Source organism: Crocodylus siamensis, chromosome 6, assembly GCF_052110815.1.
Source record: "Crocodylus siamensis isolate JL-2025a chromosome 6, ASM5211081v1, whole genome shotgun sequence".
Taxonomy (NCBI): Eukaryota; Metazoa; Chordata; order Crocodylia; family Crocodylidae; genus Crocodylus; species Crocodylus siamensis.
The window spans coordinates 24,323,672-24,341,353 of record NC_143400.1 but is presented as its reverse complement, the minus strand read 5'-3'; the positions used below and the strand labels follow the sequence as shown (position 1 = coordinate 24,341,353).

The 17,682-nt window shown below is 64.3% G+C and overlaps 3 protein-coding genes across 7 annotated transcripts; 1 reads left to right on the top strand and 2 right to left on the bottom strand.

Moving 5' to 3' along the window:
* Positions 1–214: 214 nt before the first annotated feature.
* LOC149861749 (guanylate-binding protein 2-like) lies at positions 215–7,915 on the bottom strand. 2 transcript variants are annotated; one of them, XM_090055292.1, is made up of 11 exons: positions 7,401–7,915; positions 6,920–7,163; positions 6,653–6,780; positions 6,315–6,424; positions 5,980–6,182; positions 5,593–5,835; positions 4,912–5,192; positions 4,608–4,820; positions 4,305–4,407; positions 4,014–4,207; positions 215–3,943 (listed from the first exon to the last, which is right to left on the bottom strand). In XM_090055292.1, the coding sequence occupies exons 1-11, from the start codon at positions 7,452–7,454 to the stop codon at positions 3,728–3,730; spliced, it is 1,989 nt and encodes a 662-aa protein (XP_089911418.1). In that variant the 5' UTR covers positions 7,455–7,915; the 3' UTR covers positions 215–3,727. The 2 variants fall into 2 exon arrangements, with proteins under 2 accessions (XP_089911418.1, XP_089911419.1); XM_090055293.1 differs by lacking the exon at positions 215–3,943 and having other exon boundaries at positions 4,019–4,202.
* A 171-nt stretch (positions 7,916–8,086) lies between these two features.
* LOC149861748 (guanylate-binding protein 1-like) lies at positions 8,087–13,767 on the bottom strand. The gene is made up of 18 exons (XM_090055291.1): positions 13,694–13,767; positions 12,992–13,379; positions 12,814–12,920; positions 12,528–12,640; positions 12,241–12,434; positions 11,898–12,116; positions 11,682–11,782; positions 11,503–11,601; positions 11,144–11,423; positions 10,902–11,029; positions 10,574–10,683; positions 10,235–10,437; positions 9,900–10,142; positions 9,323–9,603; positions 9,020–9,232; positions 8,770–8,872; positions 8,504–8,697; positions 8,087–8,401 (listed from the first exon to the last, which is right to left on the bottom strand). The coding sequence occupies exons 2-18, from the start codon at positions 13,212–13,214 to the stop codon at positions 8,282–8,284; spliced, it is 2,931 nt and encodes a 976-aa protein (XP_089911417.1). The 5' UTR covers positions 13,215–13,379; positions 13,694–13,767; the 3' UTR covers positions 8,087–8,281.
* A 95-nt stretch (positions 13,768–13,862) lies between these two features.
* DMRTC2 (DMRT like family C2) lies at positions 13,863–17,139 on the top strand. Of its 4 annotated transcripts, XM_090055303.1 has the most exons (7): positions 13,863–14,555; positions 14,715–14,875; positions 14,957–15,048; positions 15,140–15,299; positions 15,449–15,566; positions 15,790–15,865; positions 15,956–17,016. In XM_090055303.1, the coding sequence occupies exons 1-7, from the start codon at positions 14,329–14,331 to the stop codon at positions 16,874–16,876; spliced, it is 1,755 nt and encodes a 584-aa protein (XP_089911429.1). In that variant the 5' UTR covers positions 13,863–14,328; the 3' UTR covers positions 16,877–17,016. The 4 variants fall into 4 exon arrangements, with proteins under 4 accessions (XP_089911429.1, XP_089911428.1, XP_089911427.1 ...); XM_090055302.1 differs by lacking the exon at positions 15,140–15,299 and having other exon boundaries at positions 15,449–15,865; positions 15,956–16,712; positions 16,877–17,139; XM_090055301.1 differs by lacking the exon at positions 15,140–15,299 and having other exon boundaries at positions 13,863–14,540; positions 15,449–15,865.
* Positions 17,140–17,682: the final 543 nt, after the last annotated feature.

Below are 17,682 nucleotides of genomic sequence, written 5' to 3'. Positions count from 1 at the left end.
ATCGGACACCTCTGGTCAGCCCCTGGAGCACTCCGCCCTTTCCCAGCATGCTTTGCCAAACCCCAGACCACACCGCTAGCCGGCCCCAGGGCCCGTTACTTTGCCCTGTGTCCGGCTGGCACAGCCGGGAGGGCAGCCTTGGATGGAAAACAAAGCAAAAGCCAGAGCCAGTGCAAAGCCCAGGGTGGGTGGGGCTCGAACGGGGGTGGTGAGGGAGGGAATCTCGCACACACACACGCACACGTGCATACACATGGGCAGGATTGTCACAGCCATCCACAATGCGACTCGCGTAGTCTCGCACATGCCTCACTACATTCAGCTGTCACCTGCAGTGTGGCTGGTTCCACGCCTGGAGATGCAGGTTTCACACACATGTGCACAGTTGTCACATGACTGGTGCCACTTCGGCGTGTTGACAACACACACGTGCAGACATGTGACACATGGAAGTCCAGTTCAGCTATGCCCATATATGCCATCACCTCAGCTCTCGTGTGCACACTCACATAGGGGTCTCACATGCCACCTCCCATACCTGTGTGTCACACCATGCATATGCCTGTGTCACACAGGTCCCCAAGGCCAGCCACCCGCCAAAGCCCCAGCCCCACAGACATTGCCCACAGGACCCCTCCCCACAGTGCCCTGGCAGTCCCTGGGCCCCACACAAGGCAGAGCAGACCGGGGCATCTTCAAAGCGTTCTTTATTGCAGCAGGGCAGCAGGATCCCGACAGCAGCATGGCCCCGCTCTGTCTCCGCAGGCCCGGATCTCGTCCTGCCGCAGCTTGACCTGGTGCTGGAAGCCCTGCTGCATCAGCAACTACAGAGTCAGCCAGACCCGGGCGCCTGGGAACCCAGCTTCCCGAGCCAGGAGAGAACCCAGGTGTCCGGGCTTCACCCAGCCCCCGGTACCCGCAGTTTGTGGTCCAGTGCCTGCCGGTGCTTGTCCAGCAGCTGCTGGTGCTCAGCCTTGACCTGGGCCTTCAGCTGCCGCATGTGCTGCTCATGGCTGTGCTCAGCCCTGGGCCGCTCTGCTTGGCCACCTCCTGTGCTGCCCGCTCCGCTGCCGCCTCGCACTCCGCTGCCTCCGCCCGTGCCCGCTACCTTGGGGGCACCGTGTGCTGTGTCGGGGCCAGGCTGGGGTGCGGAGCAGGTGGGGCGAGGGTGCCGGGGCGCGGTCTCATCTGAAAGCTCCTTGTCGCGCTTGCTGAGGCCCTGATCTGCCTGCAGGGTGGTGTTGGCCACAGCATCCTGGGACCGCAGGAACTTCTGCAGGATGCTCACCGCCTGCATGGCATGGCCCATGGTGAGCCACGGCCGTGCCCAGCCCCAACCGCCACACCAGGGATGTCATCAGCCCCAGCACAGAGCCAGAGCTGGAGACAACCTAGGTGTCCGGGCCCCCAGCTCCCAACCCCCTCCCAGGGCTGGACAGAATCCAGATGTCCAGGCCCCCAGCCTGCTCCGGCCATGAGTCATGAGCCCCTTGCTTGGCATCTTCTGGTACTGCTCCATGTCCTGCCGGCATTCATCCAGGTAGCCACCAACACCGTGTAGGTGCTGCTGTGGATGTGGGCATCCAGGTCCCTGGACAGCTCCTGCAACGTGGCCTGGCACTGGTTCTGGGACTCCAGCTCATTGGCGGCGCACAGCGCGCTCGGCTCCATGTCCCGCGGGTTCTGCAGGGACACAGTAGGTTGAAGCTGGTGGAGCTGCACTCCCACCCGCACCCAGGGTGCGACCCAAACTCGGGCTGCCCTGCACAGGACCTTGAGGTGGCCCTTGTCGCAGAAGGCATGCGCCATGAACACCCGCAAAGCCTCGCACTTGGCCTCTGCATGCAGCGCCAGCAGCTCCGGCAGCGCCTCTGTGGGCAGTGCTGACCGTGGCCTCAGCACCGCCCTGCACCAGGCCACAGCCTCTTCCACCGCTGCCGAGCTTTCCACCTGTGCCAGGGCTAGCATGGCGCTTTCCAAGCGGGGTATTGCCCTGCTGTGGATGCTGCCCACATCGGTCACTGCCAGGTCCCCCAGCACTGAGGACAGCACAGCTCAGAGGCAGGTTCCCAGACCCCCTCCAGAATAGATGCGGGGCCAGTACCAGGGCCTCTTTCCTCCACACGTGGGCACCCGAGTTGGCAGAGACGTTCTGCAGTTACACCTTTGCCCTGGGACAGTTGCAGCCACACAGGAGAGCTGTCCTGGGAGAAACTGCTCTGCTCTGGTGCTGCTTCCCTTCTGCAATGGACTGCATGAGCTCAGCCTGGTCTGCTCATGATGCCACCCTGAACCCCTCAGGGTTTCCGGGGCCTCTCAACCTGCTCACCCAGGACTGGGCACAGACCCGCCACTGTCCCTGGGGCGCTCGTGCTTTCCTGTTAGAAGGTGGGCTTTTAGCCTTTTAGAAAACCTCCAGGAAGACATCGAGCGCTGGACGCCAACAAGCTACCCTTATCCAGACTGTTTTTAGTTGATGTCTTCTGGGGCTGATCGTCCCTCGCCGCAGCGACACACCGACCGATGACGATGACCAGCGGGACCCTCCTGCCCTCATACCCTTTGGGGGTGGTTTTAACATCAGTTCCCTCCCTGCACCCCTGATAGGGTGCGGGGTGCATGTTCACTGCCGGCCGCCATCCGCAGGTGACCCATAGAGACTGGCGGTAAATGCCGCAACATTGTGAGGACATCAAATAGTCCTGTCAGAAGGTGGCCGCCTGGCAGAGCCTTGGCCTGAGCTGTGCCTCAGATGTGTGTGCAGAAGTGGGCCGCCTGCTCACAGCAGCCAGGCTCCAGCTGGTTGTCGTGCAGCTCCTCCAGCCGGTGCAGGTCGCACCAAGGGGTGCTCCAGCATGGGAAGCAGGACACCAAACGCTGGAGCCAGAGTGGGGTCTGGGGGGTAGAGCCAGGCACAGGGAGCCTGACACCTGGGTTCACACCCAGCCCCCAGAGCCATGCCCTGCAGCTCTCCTCGCTCGGAGCTGCGCTTCTGTGGGGCTGCAGGAACAGGAGGGGGCTGGAACTGGCAGCCAGCATCCCCAGACAGGATCCTGGCAGTGGGGCCCTGGGGCTGAGACTGAGCCAAGCACAGTACAATGAGCAGGCTGGGGGAGGTGGGGGCCACGCCACAACTCTTCCTGCCAAGCAGCTGATTCCAGGAAACTAGCAGGGTTTGCACAGTGATACGTGTGCACGCATCAGCCAAGGGCAGGGCAAGCTGGGGGACTGTATGTGCTCGCACAGGGACCTCGAGCAACTGACCCTCTCCCTGCGCAGGGCTGAGGCTCTGGGCATCTTGTTCCTCAGCTGTTCCCAGCAGGTGCTCAGCATCACACAGGACCAGCGGGATTCAGTAAAGGGTTTATTGGAAGCATTGCTGTTGCATTTATTGGAAGCATTGCTGTTGCAGCTGGTGCCAAGCTCAGCCCCCTCCACCCACACGTGTCCCGGGGCAGGCACTGCCCTGTGCTCTGCTGTGGGTGTGGAGCAGGGGGCCAAGGCTTGGCTTGGGGCAGACTCTCGTCTGGGCTGCCTGTTCCCCCTGCGCTCATTCCCCAGCCCTGACTCCCCTCCGGGAGCTGGGTACAAGCCCAGGGTCCCGGAGGAACCCCTTTGCCCCAGGCCCATCCAGCCTGGCATCCTGCCCCCTCCCGCACCCCAGCCCACACAGTGGCAGCAGGGACGAAGCAGCCCCCATGCCAGGCAGCGCGGCTTCCCGCTGCCCTTATAAGAACCGCCCAAGGAGCCGGGTGCCCAAGCCCACGACCTTGCCCATAAAGCATGGGAGCACGAGGGAGGCTACATCGCCCAGCAGGGTCAGCGCAGCACTGATCCAGGATGGCTGGCTTATGGCACTGCTCTCCTCCCTCAGCCGGCGCAGCTCTTCCCCCATGCGGGCAGACTCCTTCCGGAAGCCCTCACACAGCAGCGCCTCCTGCTCCTGCAGGGATATGCACGTCAGCCCCCATCCAGCCCTGGGGCACCGTGTGGATGCCCTCCTGCCCTCATACCTGCAGCTTCTGTGCCACCGTCCGGTCCAGCTCCTCCAGCAGCGCCTTCTGCTCCCACTGCAGTGTCTCCTCCAGCTGCCGCACATGCTCCTCGTGGCTGCGCCTCTGCTCCTCCAGCTTCTGCTGCAGCTCAGCCTGCTCCTGCTGCAGCAGCTCCTGCTCCCGCTCCGCGGCCTCTGCCCGGGTGCGCTGCGCTGGGGGTGGTGTGGAGGCTGCGTTATTGCACCTGCTGCCCCTGGCATTGCGTCCCATCCAGTCCCTGCCCCTTGGCATTGCCTCTGCCCCACGCACCTTCCACCTCCTTCTCTGTCTCCGTCAGGGCCCTGTCAACACGCAGGATGGCCTGGGCCATCGGTTCCCTGGAGGCGAGGAAGTCCTGAAGGGTTGCGTTGGCCTGGGTGAGAGGCAACGAGCCAGGGCATTATCCAGCGAGTGCTGGGCAGGCCAGGGGCCTTCCCCTCTGGATCCAGTCACTGCCCAGGTGCCCGCCCAGCTGCTCACATCATTCCCAGGCACGAGGGCAGTGGGTGCCCAGGACAGGTATAGGATCCCCAGGAAGGCCCTGGCAGAACAGGGGGCTCAGCTGGGTCCTACCTTTATCCCCTTGCCTGGCACCTGCTGGTAGCGCTCCACCACCTCCTGCCGGTCACCAAGGAAGCGCCGATAGCCGCCAGGCACTGCATAAAACCCGTCGCGGATGCAGGCATCCAGGTCTCGTGAAACCTCTGCAAGCACAGCCTGGCAGCGCTCCAAGGATACCCGCTCGTTGCGCTGGCAGAGCTCCTCCTTCTGCTGCTCCAGCCGGCGCTGTGGGACAGACGGACGTGCGGGACAGGCATGAAGGGAACATCCCAGCAGCGAGGCTGGGCCAGGGCACCTCCCGGGCCATGGGGCATACCATGAGCTCGGTCTGGAACTGGCGCGTGTCGTCCTTGAAGGCGCGTGCCATGAATGTCCGCAGGGCCTCGCGCTCAGCTTGCGCGTGCAGCGCCAGCAGCTCCAGCAGCGTCTCTGTGGGCAACGCCAGCTTCGGCCCCAGTGCCGCCGAGTACCGGGCCATGGCTGCCTCCACCGCCGCCGAGTTCTCCACCTGCGCCAGGGCCAGCACGGCGCTCTCCAGGCAGGGCACCACCCCGCTGCGGATGGCGTCCACGTAGGTCACCACCAGGTCCCCCAGCACTGCAGGTGGCATGTCTCAGAGGCGGCTTCCCAGATCTCGTCCGGGATGGACATTGGGGCCAGTACTGGGGCCTCTGCCCTCCCCCCGGAGTTGACAGAGATGTCCTGGAGGAACCTCTGTGCCCCAGGACTGCCACGGCCACGCGGCAGAGTTGTCCTGGGGGAGTCAGCCCTGCCCTGGTACTGCTTCTGGGGCAGGGGGACTCCATGGGGTTGGGTCCCTTCCTGTCTGCCCTGGGCCATGTATGCTCAGCCTTACCTGGTCTCATAATGTCTCCCTGAGTCCCTCAGTGCTTTCTGGGGCTGTTCCTCCACCCGCTCCCCCTGTGCTGGGCACACAGCCCCTCCCGCAGCTTGCCCAGGTTGGGCCGGGCTGGCCCCATCCTGCAAAGACACTCACTCTTTCCTGTCACTACGTGGCTGCCTGGCAGGGCCTTGGCCTGTGCCGTGGCCCAGATGTGTGCGCAGAAGCGGGCTGCCTGCTCGCGGAAGCCAAGGTTCAGCTGGTCGTCGTGCAGCTCCTCCAGCCGGTGCAGGTCCTGCCCGCGGGCTGGCTGCTCAAATACGAAGCACTTGCGAGTGGGGAAGAAGTGGCGCAGGCATTGCCGTGGCAGGTTGTAGGTCTGGGCCACCCGGCCACTTTCTGGGGTGACAGGTCAGCAAGAGCTGAAAGATGGCTGCTCTGGGGCTGTGGCAGGCCCCCGAAAACAGGTCCCCTGCCCCAGGCCAGCCCTAGGTATCAGGGGAGGATGCTTTCACCCCAGTGCAGCCTCCCCCAGGCACCCACCTGGCTTCAGCCTCAGCGTGTGCTCCAGGTACTCGTCTGCCGTGATGTCCCGCCCGTCCAGCCGCAGCTGCAGCGTAAAGTCCCGCACGGACCACACAAAGGCTGGGAAGAAGCGCACGAACTGGGCCCCGTCCTCCTCTGCCGCCGGGCTGGCCCCAGGCGCCGCCTTGGCCTGGATGTGCTCCGTCAGCTCCGTCACGTAGCTGGGGCCAGCTAAGGAAGCACAGATGCTGGCATGCCTAAAACGGAGACGAACCCACGGCCCATGGACCCGCCACTTCTCCCCCAGCTGGCAGCAGCACCAGGTTGTTACCCAGCCTTGGGGTCAAGGATACTGCAGCTGGTCCATGGCATGCTGATCAATCACGCCCAGGCTGTTGTAGATCAGGGTGCTGGAGAGCAGCACGGCCAGAGCAAAGATCCACGTGTCGTTCTTGGCATCACCCTGTGGGACCCACCCATGAACCCCATCAAATCCGGGCTGGGGAAAACTGAGGCAGTCCCGAACCCCCAGCACCCGGAGCCCTGTGAGCCTCCGCCCAGGGGGCTCCCTGGAGAAAGACCCCAGGTGACACCCCAGGCCCTGCATTACTGCTCCTTCATAGCCGCCCCATCCCAGCATCCCTTGCCAGACCACGCTCCCAGCAGCCCCACTGGGCCATGCCCCACTCACCTTCTCCACGTCGCCCAGCCCCTCAGTGTCCAGCAGCACCAGTGTGTGGCCGGGCTGGCGCGGGTGGGGCACGCACCACATCCAGATGCCTTTGGTGTGTGACTGGATGGTGGAGCCCAGGGAGAAGCCTGGCAGGAGAGTGGTGCCAGGGCTGTCAACAGCAACAGGACCCAGGCATCCGGAAACCCCAGCTCCACCCTGCTGCAATCCCCAGCCCCCACTCCCCTCCCCAGGCTGGGTGTGCAACCCGGGTGCCTGGGCACTCACCTGTCCTTTTGCTAGCTAGCCGGTTCATGAGATAGGATTTGCCAGTGCGGTACAGCCCCACGATGGCCACCACCACCACGGGCTGGCTCCCGGCCTGCAGCTGCGCCAGCGCCTCCCGGTTCACTTGCAGCCCCCCTGCAGGGCTGTTCTCGATCAGGCAGACGGGGGCTGGCATGGGGGTCTGCAATGCCATGGCTGTGGGGTAGACAGCCTGCAGAAGGGCTGCTGGAGCTGGGCAGGGGGGCTGGGGTGAGAAGGGAAGTGTTAGGCTCTGGGGTGCAGCCATGTGGGTTTGGGGGCCAGGCTGAGGGTCACAGGGGCTCCAGGCATACAGGAAAGGGCTCAAAGGATGTCCAGACTAAGAAGCCCAGGGGATTAGGACTCAGCCCCCACCCCATCTCCCAAACTAGCCCAGCCTGTGCCAGGACTGGGATCCACCAGTTTACAGGCACCAGAGTAGATGTGGGCATCTGGCTCTTACCTGCCCCTGGGGCACAGATGCATGGGCTACCTGTCCTGTTACTGTGCTGCGCATCCGTGCCTCTGCCCGGCAGCACTGCAGAGCAGAGCCAGGACGGAAGACTCAGTTGGAAAGCGAAAGCAAAAGCTGGAGCCAGGGCGGGTCAGAGGCAATCTGGCGCGCGCGCGCATGCACACGCACGCACGCACGCACACACACACAGAGTCAGGGTTATGTCACAAGTACCCGCAACCCAGCTCACAGAGTCTCACACATGCCCTGCTATGTGCAGTTGTCACCCACAGTGTGGCTTGTCCCCCTCCTGAACATGGTTTTACACACTCATGCATGGTTGTCACATGACTGCTGTTACTTTGGTGTGTAGACAACACACCCGTGCAGGCATGTGATACATGGAGGTCCAGTTCAACTCATCTCATAAATGCCATCACCCCAGCTCTCGCACAAGCGCCCACACAGGCGCACCAACACGTTCCAGATGCTTACACCAACGCCCACCCTGACCTGCCACCCATGCAAGGAGTCTCACATGCCTGCCTCCATATCTGTGTGACATGCAAGTCCCCAAGGCTGCCCACCCTGCAGAGCCCCAGTCCCACAGACATCACCTTGAGGATCCCCTCCCCACAGTGCCCCCAGCAGTTCCCAGCACCCCCAAGGCAGAGGAGACCAGGGTATTTCTAAACCATTCTTTATTGCAGCAGGGCAGAGGGACCCTAACAGTAGCACGGGGCCCCACTGAATCCAGCCCCCCCAGGCCTCTGGGTCCTCCAGGGGCAGGGGAAGCAAATCCAGGGGCAGAGGGAGTGAGTCCAGCTGGGGTATGTCCCCCTCTCCTAGGAGGGGCAGCGGGTCCAAAACATGTGTGCCTGGGCAGCCCCTCAGAAGAGCATGCAGGTTGGGCGTCGGGACTGGCTCATCTGGCTCTGCAAGCCCCGGATCTCGGCCTGCAGCTGCTCAGCCTTGTCCTGGAAACCCTGGTGCAACAGCCGCTCCTGCTCCTGGGTGGGGGCAGAGAGTCAGCAAGACTCAGGCATCTGGGTGCTCAGCTCCCTGAGCTGGGAGAAAACCCAGGTGTCTGGCCACTACCCAGCCCCTGGTACCTTCAGCTTGTGGTCCAGCGCCCGCTGGTACTCAGCCAGCAGCTGCTGGCGCTCAGTCTCAAGCCGGGCCTCCAGCTGCTGCATGTGCTCAGCATGGCTGCGCTTGGCCTCCTGCTGCCTCTGCTCGGCCGCCTTGTGCGCCATCCGCTGCACCGCTGCCTCGTGCTCCGCCGCCTCTGCCCGTGCCCGCTGCCCTGGGGGGGTACCATGTGCTGTGTCAGAGAGGGTGGGGGGGTGCGCCCTGGGGTGCTGGGGTGGGGTCTCACCTGCAAGCTCCCTGTCATGCTCACTGAGGCTCTGGTCTGCCTGCCGGATGGTGTCAGCCACAGCATCCTGGGACAGCAGGAACTCCTGCAGGGCACTCATGGCCTGCACGGCATGGTCCCTGGTAAGCCACTGCCATGGCCACACCTAGCCCCCAGCCACTGTGCCAGGGATGTCACCTGCCCTGGGAGGGCATGACAGAGCTGGAGTGAACCCAAACAACCGGGCCCCCAAGCCCCTGACCATACTCACCATGAGCCCCTTGCACGACACCTGCTGGTACTGGTCCACCACTCGCTGACGCTCATCCAGGTAGCGCTGGTAGCCACCTGGCACCGCATAGGTGCCACTGCTGATGTGGGCTTCCAGGTCCCCAGAAAGCTCCAGCAGCGCAGCCTGGCACCGGTCATGGGATGCCTGCTCGTTGGCGGCACACAGCTTGCTCAGCTCCACATCTAGCTGCTCCTGCAGGGACACGGCTCTTGGAGCTGCACTTCTCCCCGTCCCCCACCTGCCCCAACATTGGGCCAAACCAGGGCTGAACCCACACTCTACCTTGAGGCTGCGCTGGAAGAGATGATCCTCGTCTTTGAAGGCGCGTGCCATGAACACCTCCAGGGCATCGTGCTCAGCCTGTGCGTGCAGCGCTAGCAGCTCCTGCAACGTCTCTGTGGGCAGCACCGACCACGGCACACGCACTGTCTGGTACCGGGCCATGGCCTCCTCCACCGCCGCTGAGTTCTCCACCTGTGCCAGGGCCAGCACAGCATTCTCCAGGCAGGGCACCACCCCACTGCGGATGGCATCTACATAGGTCACCACCAGGTCCCCCAGCACTGTGGAGGGCACGGCTCAGAGGTGGGTCCCCGGACCTTCTCCAGGACAGCAGAGACATCCCGGAGGAACCCCTTTGCCCCAAAACTGGTGCAGGTACATGGGAGAGTTGTCCCAGAGGAGTCTGCTCCACCCTCGCTCTGCTTCCTGTCTGCCCTGGGCTGCATGCACTCAGCTCCATCTGCTCACGATGCCTCCCTGAGCCCCCTGGGTTTTCTACGGCCTTTCCTTGAACCCCTTCCCCAGCACTGGGCACAGACACCCCTGCTGCTTCCAACACCACCCGCAGGGCACTCACACTTTCCTGTCACTATGTGGCCACCCGGCAAGGCCTTGGCCTGCGCTGTGGCCCAGATGTGTGCGCAGAAGCGGGCCACCTGCTCGCGGAAGCCAAGGTTCAGCTGGTCATCGTGCAGCTCCTCTAGCTGGTGCAGGTCCTGCCCATGGGCTGGCTGCTCAAACACGAAGCACTTGCGAGTGGGGAAGAAGTGGCGCAGGCATTGCCGTGGCAGGTTGTAGGCCTGGGCGCACTGGTCATCACCTGGGGGTGAGGTGGGGAGAGGTGATGGCTGAAGACATGGACAGCTCTGGAGTCCCCAAGCCTCACTCCCTCACCACGGCCTCAGGCTTCACCTGGCTTCAGCCTCAGCGTGTGCTCAAGGTACTCATCTGCTGTGATGTCCCGCCCGTCCAGCCGCAGCTGCAGTGTGAAGTCCCGCACGGCCCACACGAAGGCTGGGAAGAAGCGCACGAAGTCGGCCCCGTCCCCTGTTGCTGCCAGGCCAGCCCCAGGTGCTGCCTTGGCCTGGATGTGCTCCGTCAGCTCTGTCACATAGCTGGGGCCAGCTAAGGAAATGTGGATGCCGGTGCCCCTGAAATGGAGACAACCCCCCCCACAACCCGTAGACCCACCACATCCCCCTCAGCTGGCAGCAGCAGCGAGTTATTAACCAGTTTTGGGGCCAAAGATACTGCAGCCGGTCCATGGCACCTTGGTCAATGATGCCCAGGCTGTTGTAGACCAGGGTGCTGGAGAGCAGGACGGCCAATGTGAAGATCCACGTGTCGTTCTTGGTGTTGCCCTGTGGGACCCACCCATGAGCTCTGTCTGACCTGGGCTGGGGGAAACTGAGGCAGCCCCAAATCCCCAGTGCCCAGAATCCTGTGATCCTCCGCCCAGGAGAGGGAGACCCCAAATAACACCCCAGCCCTTGCACTGTTCATAGTCACCCCCTCCCAGCATGCCTTGCTAGACCCCAAACCATGCTCCTGGCAACCCTGGGGGCCGCATCCTGCTCACCTTCTCCACATCGCCCAGCCCTTCCGTATCCAGCAGCACCAGCGTGTGGCTGGGCCGGCGCGGGTGGGGCACGCACCACATCCAGATGCCTTTGGTGTGTGATTGGATGGTGGAGCCCAGGGAGAAGCCTGGCAGGAGAGCGGTGCCAGGGGTTTCAACAGCAACAGGACCCAGGCTTCCAGGCTCAAAGCCCATGTTCCCCTCCCAGAGCAGGGAGAGAACTCAGGCGTCCGGGCACTCACCTGTCTTCTTGCCAGCCAGCCGGTTCATGAGATAGGATTTGCCAGTGCGGTACAGCCCAGCAATGGCCACCACCACCACAGGCTGGCTCCTGGCCTGCAGCTGCACCAGCGCCTCCCGGTTTACCTTCAGCCCGTGGCTTGGCACATTCTCCACCAGGCAGATGGGCCCTGTAGCAGAGGTGGCCTGGGCTGGGTCCCACAGTGACACCTGGGCACTGGCTCCCCCGGTGCCACCCTTGTCAGAAGCTGCAGATGCCTGCAGGATGACAACAGCCTCCACCTGTGGGGAGAGGGGTGGGCTGAGCTCTGGGTCCCCCCTGCCCTCAGCTCTCGCCTCAGGGCTGACACCTCTCCTCTACCTTGGGATCGGGCCTGAGGGGCTGCGTGGCACTGGCTGCTCCTCTGCTCTCCAGGACTGGCCCTGAGGGGCTGGGGGTCCTGCAGCCTTCAACCTCATGCTGGGGAGGAAGGAGAGAGATGGAGTCACCGGCTGCAACCCCTGCGCACCAGCAGTGCCCCCCCGCAGCCCTGCCTGTACCGGTATTGTCGCCTCCAGCAGCTCTTTGCACACTTCCTGCAACAGGATGGCCTCATCCCGGCCCAGCAGCTCCACGATGCGCTCCAGCATCCCAGCCAGGACTGGGGGGGAGGCTGGGGTGGGTATGGGGGCAGGTACCTGTCTGCCCTGCCCCTCACCAACTCTCTGACCACATTAGGGGCCACCTGAGCTCATCCTCTCAGCCCCTGCACTTACACGTCCCGTCTACAAGGTGCTTCCCCAGGGTACCCTTGGGCTCGCAGCTCAGAACGTACTGCTGGAAGTGCTCCAGCTGCCTCTGGAAGGTGGGGTGCAGCGGGCCAAGGGGAGCAGGAAGTGTCCCCCACTCCCCATCCAGGCCAGGGGGGCAGAAGCGGAAGAGTTTGCGGCAGGAGAAGGTGCTCTGGATGCAGCGAGTCGGGGAGTGGTCTGCGCCTGTGGGGAAACAGGGCCCGGCCCCAGAGTACCTTGTGGGCAGCTGGAACTGGGCTGGGTATACAAGCACTCCGAGATGCAGCTGGTTCTGGGGTGGGCGTTACCACTAGCCTCCCCAGCCCACCTGGTGCAGCACTGACAGTGGAGTCCAGGTTATGTTGCTCCTCTTCCAGCTCCCAGTCAAGCTGGGGGTCAGGCGCCACGTCCCGCAGGCACCACACAAAAGCAGGCAGTACGGTGCTTAGCAGCACGCCACTGTCCCAGGGCTCGCAGCACTCAGGCAGCACACGCACTCGCCGTGGCAGCTCCCGCACGTAGCTGTGGCACCAGTGAAGGAAAAGTGAAGCACGGGCAGGGTGTGGGGCAAGGAAGGGGCTAGGGGCTGGTGGTGCGAGGGCGTGCGGAGGATACGTGAGGCGCTCAAGCTGGGCCTGGGGGTCACCGTCGCCACAGCTGTTGTAGACAAAGACGCTGCTGAGCAGCACGTTCAGCACGAAGAGCCGGGAAAAGGCATCCTTGTCGTCCTGCGCACACTGCATGTCAGCTGGGCCCCGCAGTGAACCCAAGCATCCGGGCTCCCAGCCCCCTGCTGTCACCCCACTGCTCTTCCAGAGCTGTGGGGACCCAGGCATCTGGGCTCCCAGCTCCCCCTCCTCTCACCCCACAGACCTCACTGTGTCCCCTCCTGCCCAGGCACCTGCTCGTGGTCGGGGAAGCCCTCGGTGTCCAGCAGCACCAGGCTGTGCTGGGCCCGGGTGGGGTGAGACAGGCACCGCATCCAGATTCCGCGCTGGGGCCCAGAGCCTGGGGGGGGGCAGGGGTAAGTGTGGGGGTCATGGGGCCGGCAGGAGGGAGCGTACGGGGGGGGCACTCACCTGCCGCAGCCCCTGCCAGCTGGTCCAGCAGGAAGGACTTGCCAGTGCGGCGTGGCCCGAACACGGCCAGAACGTGCAGGGGCTGAGCGAGCATGCGGAGCTGGCGCAGGGCACTGGGGTTCACCCGCAGCATGCCTGATGTGGGCACCCGCTCCACCAGGCACACAGGCTCCATGGGTGCAGGAGCCTCAGCAGGGGGGAGGAAGCGGGGCCCCCTAGGCATCCCCAGCCTCCACTCTGAATCACTAGAGCCCACTCCTCTCCCACCTCCCTGGGCAGCAACGCGGACGTGTGCGCCGGGGCGGACGCATCACGGGCTGAGCTGACGGCTGTGCTTTCGCTTTCGTTAGCTGCCTGCTTGGCAGGTGCCACACTTCGTTGCTGCCACCTGCAGGAAGCAGGAAATTATGACGGCCCGTCCCCAGCCCTGGTGGCACTCAGCTCTAAGCTGCGTGGCATGCTGGGAGCCACGCTTGCTTTGGGTACACGACACGCTGGGAGCCACGCTGTCCTGGGCGCACGGCATGCTGGGAGCCACGCTTACTTTGGGTACACGACATGCTGGGAACCACGCTCCCCTGGGCGCACGGCATGCTGGGAGCCCTAAGAGAACGCCCCCTTGGCCGCGCTGGCGCAGGGCATGCTGGGAGAACATTCCCTCCACCGCTCTGCCGTTCAGAAGGCAGATCCCCCTCAGTTTACCATGGTTCATCCTAACGGCTCCACCTCTCCTGCTCCCGAATGGTTCAGCCCATGCCGCGCGCGCTCCGACCCGCCCCCGCCCTCCCGAGCGATTCTGAGGCACTGATTGGCTCATTCCCAGTTACCGCGTGAGGGGGAAAGGAGGAGCGGCTTCTCCCCCCCTCCCTGAGGGAAAGACAAAGCTGATTGGCTGCCCGACGGCGGGAAAAAGCCGGGCGCTTCGGATTGGGCGCCGCCCTGGTGTCACATGAAAACAGAGCCGCGATTGGTCCTTAATGTTAAGAGGCCGGTAAAAGGGGCGCTGTGATTGGCTCGGCGGCTGCAGGGCGGAGGCAGAGGGGGCTCGGGTCAGTTGGCGGGGCCAGCCCCGCCCCGCCCCGCCCCGCACGTGGCCCCGCCGCCCCGAGCCTTACCCCCACAGCGGCAGCCCCCGCCCCACCCCAGCAGATGCCTTGGGCCCCGCACATCCTGCGGCCTCCTGGGCGAGGGCTCCACAGTGTGGCCCCGGGAGGGCACCAGGCGCCATCTTGCATCCCCTGAGTGCAGGCCCCAGGCTTGGCCCCCATCACCAAGGCCGGGTGGGGGAAGGGGCCTTGCGGTTGCCAAGGAAGCTGGTGCTGCTCCCCTCAGGGACCATGGAGGATGGCGGGGATGCCCCAGGCCCAGCAACGCCCCGCACGCGGAGCTGCCCGTCGGACTCCACCACGGGCGAGACCAGCGCGCCAGACCTTACCCCGGCGGCCCTGACCCGCTCCCCGACATGCGCCCGCTGCCGCAACCACGGCGTCAAGGCCCTGCTCAAGGGCCACAAGAAATGCTGCCAGTTCCAGGGCTGCCAGTGCCACAAGTGCATCCTCATCCTGTATGGAGGCACGGGTGGGGGTGGGGGGTCATGTCCACACTGTGGGGAGCACTGGGGGAGGGGCGGGGGGTCAATATAGCGCTTGAGGGCAGGTCGGAGCCAGGGGTTTGGCACATCTTTTTTTTTCCTCCACGGTCTGTCTCTCCCTGCTCCCGGCAGGCAGCGGCGCCGCGTCATGGCAGCCCAGGTGGCCCTGCGCCGGCAGCAGGAGACGGAGCTGCGCCGGCAGCTGGCCGGGGGTCTGATGCAGCTCAGGGACGGCTCTGCCGCGAGAGGGGAGCCATGCGACGGGAGCCGGCGGCGGAAGGCCGCAGGTGGAGGTGTGTACGTGCCCCCACAGCCCTGTGGTGTGGGGTGACACCGGCCCCATGACCTGCCCAGCCCCTTCCTCCTTGTTGCAGAGGAGAAGGAGAACGTGGAGCCGGCCAACGGGGAAGCAGGGAGTGATGCCGCGGCACCTGCCGCCCTCCAGAGACATCCGCTTGCCAAGAAGGTGAGGAGGGAGAAAGGCATAGCTGGCGGCCACTGCCCTTGGGCAGTTCCTTGCTTGTCCTTCCAGCAGCCTCTCTTGTGTCCCCTTGTAGAACAGCTCCTGGGTGCCTCTCCCCCACTGGCCAAACGCGCCGGAGCTGCCCTGGGCCTTTGGGGAGTACCAGCCAGCCCCTGCCCCTTGGTTCATGCCACCTCTCCCCCGGCCACCGCCCCTCTGCTGCCAGGTGCTGCCTCACCTGCAAACTCACCCAGGTGCGTAGCCCCATCACCATCAAGCTGATTGTCCATTCCAGGATGGCCAGGCACTCTGCGGGCTGCTCCCCTCAGTGGGACGGGAATGTGTCACCCTTTCAAACAGCGCCACAGCCCAGCTTCTCACATCACCTCCTATTATCTGGCAGGGTGCGATGGCAGCAAGATGGCGTGCGCCCCACCTGGCCTCCTGGCAGTCCCTGGGCAGCTGTTCCCACCACCGCTGGGGCCCATGTGGTACCCAGCAGCGTGCTCTGACCTGCCTGGGTAGGTATCTGGGCTGGCTGGCAATGGGAAGGGCTTATTTTGGGTGTGCTCCACACATGGCATCTGCCAGAACTGAACCAGCGCCATGGCGGGCTTTCCCTTGCACCTGGGGAGGACGAGACGGGTTAGGCTGGAACAGCTCGGGCATCAAACCACCAGGGCTAGGAGGTAAGTGGGTTCCCAAACACTGTGCACCTCTGATGCCCACTCTGTGTTGTTGCAGCCGCCTGGTGCTAGGCCCCCGGGACAGGAACGCGGGCTCCAGCACCCTCCGGGAGCCGATGCCACTGGGCACCCAGGTACAGAGTGCTCAGATCCATCCTGCTCATAGCCAGATGCTGGCACGGGGCGAGGGGGTGCCTTAACTGCCCCCAACTGCTCTCTTGCAGGTGTCCTCCGCCTTGGCTCCTCTGCCTCTCTGGTCACCTCAGGGCCTCGTCTTCTCCCCCATCTCTGAAGAGCAGCTGCAGAAGGAGGCCGCTGAGGCCTTGATGGTGCTGAGAAATGCCCCCAAGCCAGCCCCTGCTGCTGCCATGCCCACATTCCTGCCCCCTTGCCCCACCTGGCCACCATTTCCCAGTTTCCCTGCCCCGCCCTGCGATGCCAGCCTCCTGATGGCATCAGACTCCACTCAGATGCGGGTCCTGATGGGCTCCAGAGACAGGGCAGCACCTGCAGGGCTGACACCGCTACGGGCAGCCCTGCACCGACACGCCCGTGCCCCTGCCCCGGAGCACCGGGGCTCCCACCTGGTCTCACCAGGATCACCCTGGCGTCCACCAGTGGTTTCCAGCGCCCAGGGCTCCAGAGCCAGCTCCAGCAGGGCTCCCCACAGCAGCCTCCGCTACCCCCCAGATCCACCCTCTGTGGCCCACATGCTGCTTCCTGCACATGCTACCCTTGACAGCCCCTACCCATTGCTGCCTCTGTGCCCCGAGATGCCTTTTTCCTCTCTGCCCCTGCCGAGCACCCCCATCATGATGGAAGTGCATGTACTCCCCATGCTCAGCCCTGAGCCTTATGGCAAGGCCCAGCCACCCCCCGCAGACCCCGTGCCCCCTGCAGGACCCACGTTGCAGCAGGGCAGCAGCAATCTGGTGCCAGGTGAGAGCAGCAGCAAGGCACCAGGAAGCCCAGGAGCAGCAGGTACCATGGAGCCCGCCCCACCGCCATACCCCTGCCCCAAGCCTCGTGGGCATGCCCCCACCCAGCCTGGCAAGCCATGTGGCGTCCAGGTGGGATGGGGCATGGCGGAAACACAGTGGGCATTGCAGGGGCGTGATGCCAGCCTGTGCGTTCATTCCCCTTAGATTCTGCCAGCGCAGTGCCTGATTGCCAGGGCCCACACTGCCCCGCGCCCAGCACTTCTCCCTCTGTCTCGCTCAACCTCCACCAGCTGGGTTCCATCTCCCTGCCCAGCTAGGGCTGCACTGTGCAGAGCCTACCCCTGCTTGTGCTGGTGGCTGGTTTGGAAGAGGCTGGGGACGCATTTTAATTGTTTTTTAATTGTCCATGTTGTCTACGGGCAGGCCGCGCCAATAAAATCTGGTTTGGACATGGTGCCTGTCCTGAGTGAAGTCATTGTGGGTCTATCCCCTGTCTTCTCCCATGGCTGTGCAGGACAGGGCAGGGTGTGATCAGCGAGGAAGGAAAGCATGACTTCTGCCTGCGGGGCAACCCTGTACCCTAGAGGGCTGGCAATCAACTGCCTTTGAGCTGCTGGGGCAGGAAGGAGCCCAAGGAGGGAGATATCTTAGCTCCCTGCAGTGGCTGCAACCCATGGGAGATAGGGTGCAAAGACTGAGGGGGGAATTTTGGTGCAGACACACCCCTGGGGAGGAAATGAGGGGGCAAGAGCAGGCCTATAACCCCCAAAAGGGCCAGAGGGCTGATGGAAGGGTCTAGAAGCATTCGGCCCCTCCCCACCACCTTGGGGGCCATATGCAGAGCACCAGGGCCACAGTCGCAAAGGGCCCGGGCCCATGAGGGGGAGCCCCCCACCATGGGGGCCGAGCCGCGCAGCAGAGCCCCAGGAGGGTTGTGCACTTCCCATGCAGCCCGCACGGGGCGCTGGCAGGGAGCGCCTGCCGGCACTGCGGGGGACAAGCCAGCCCCA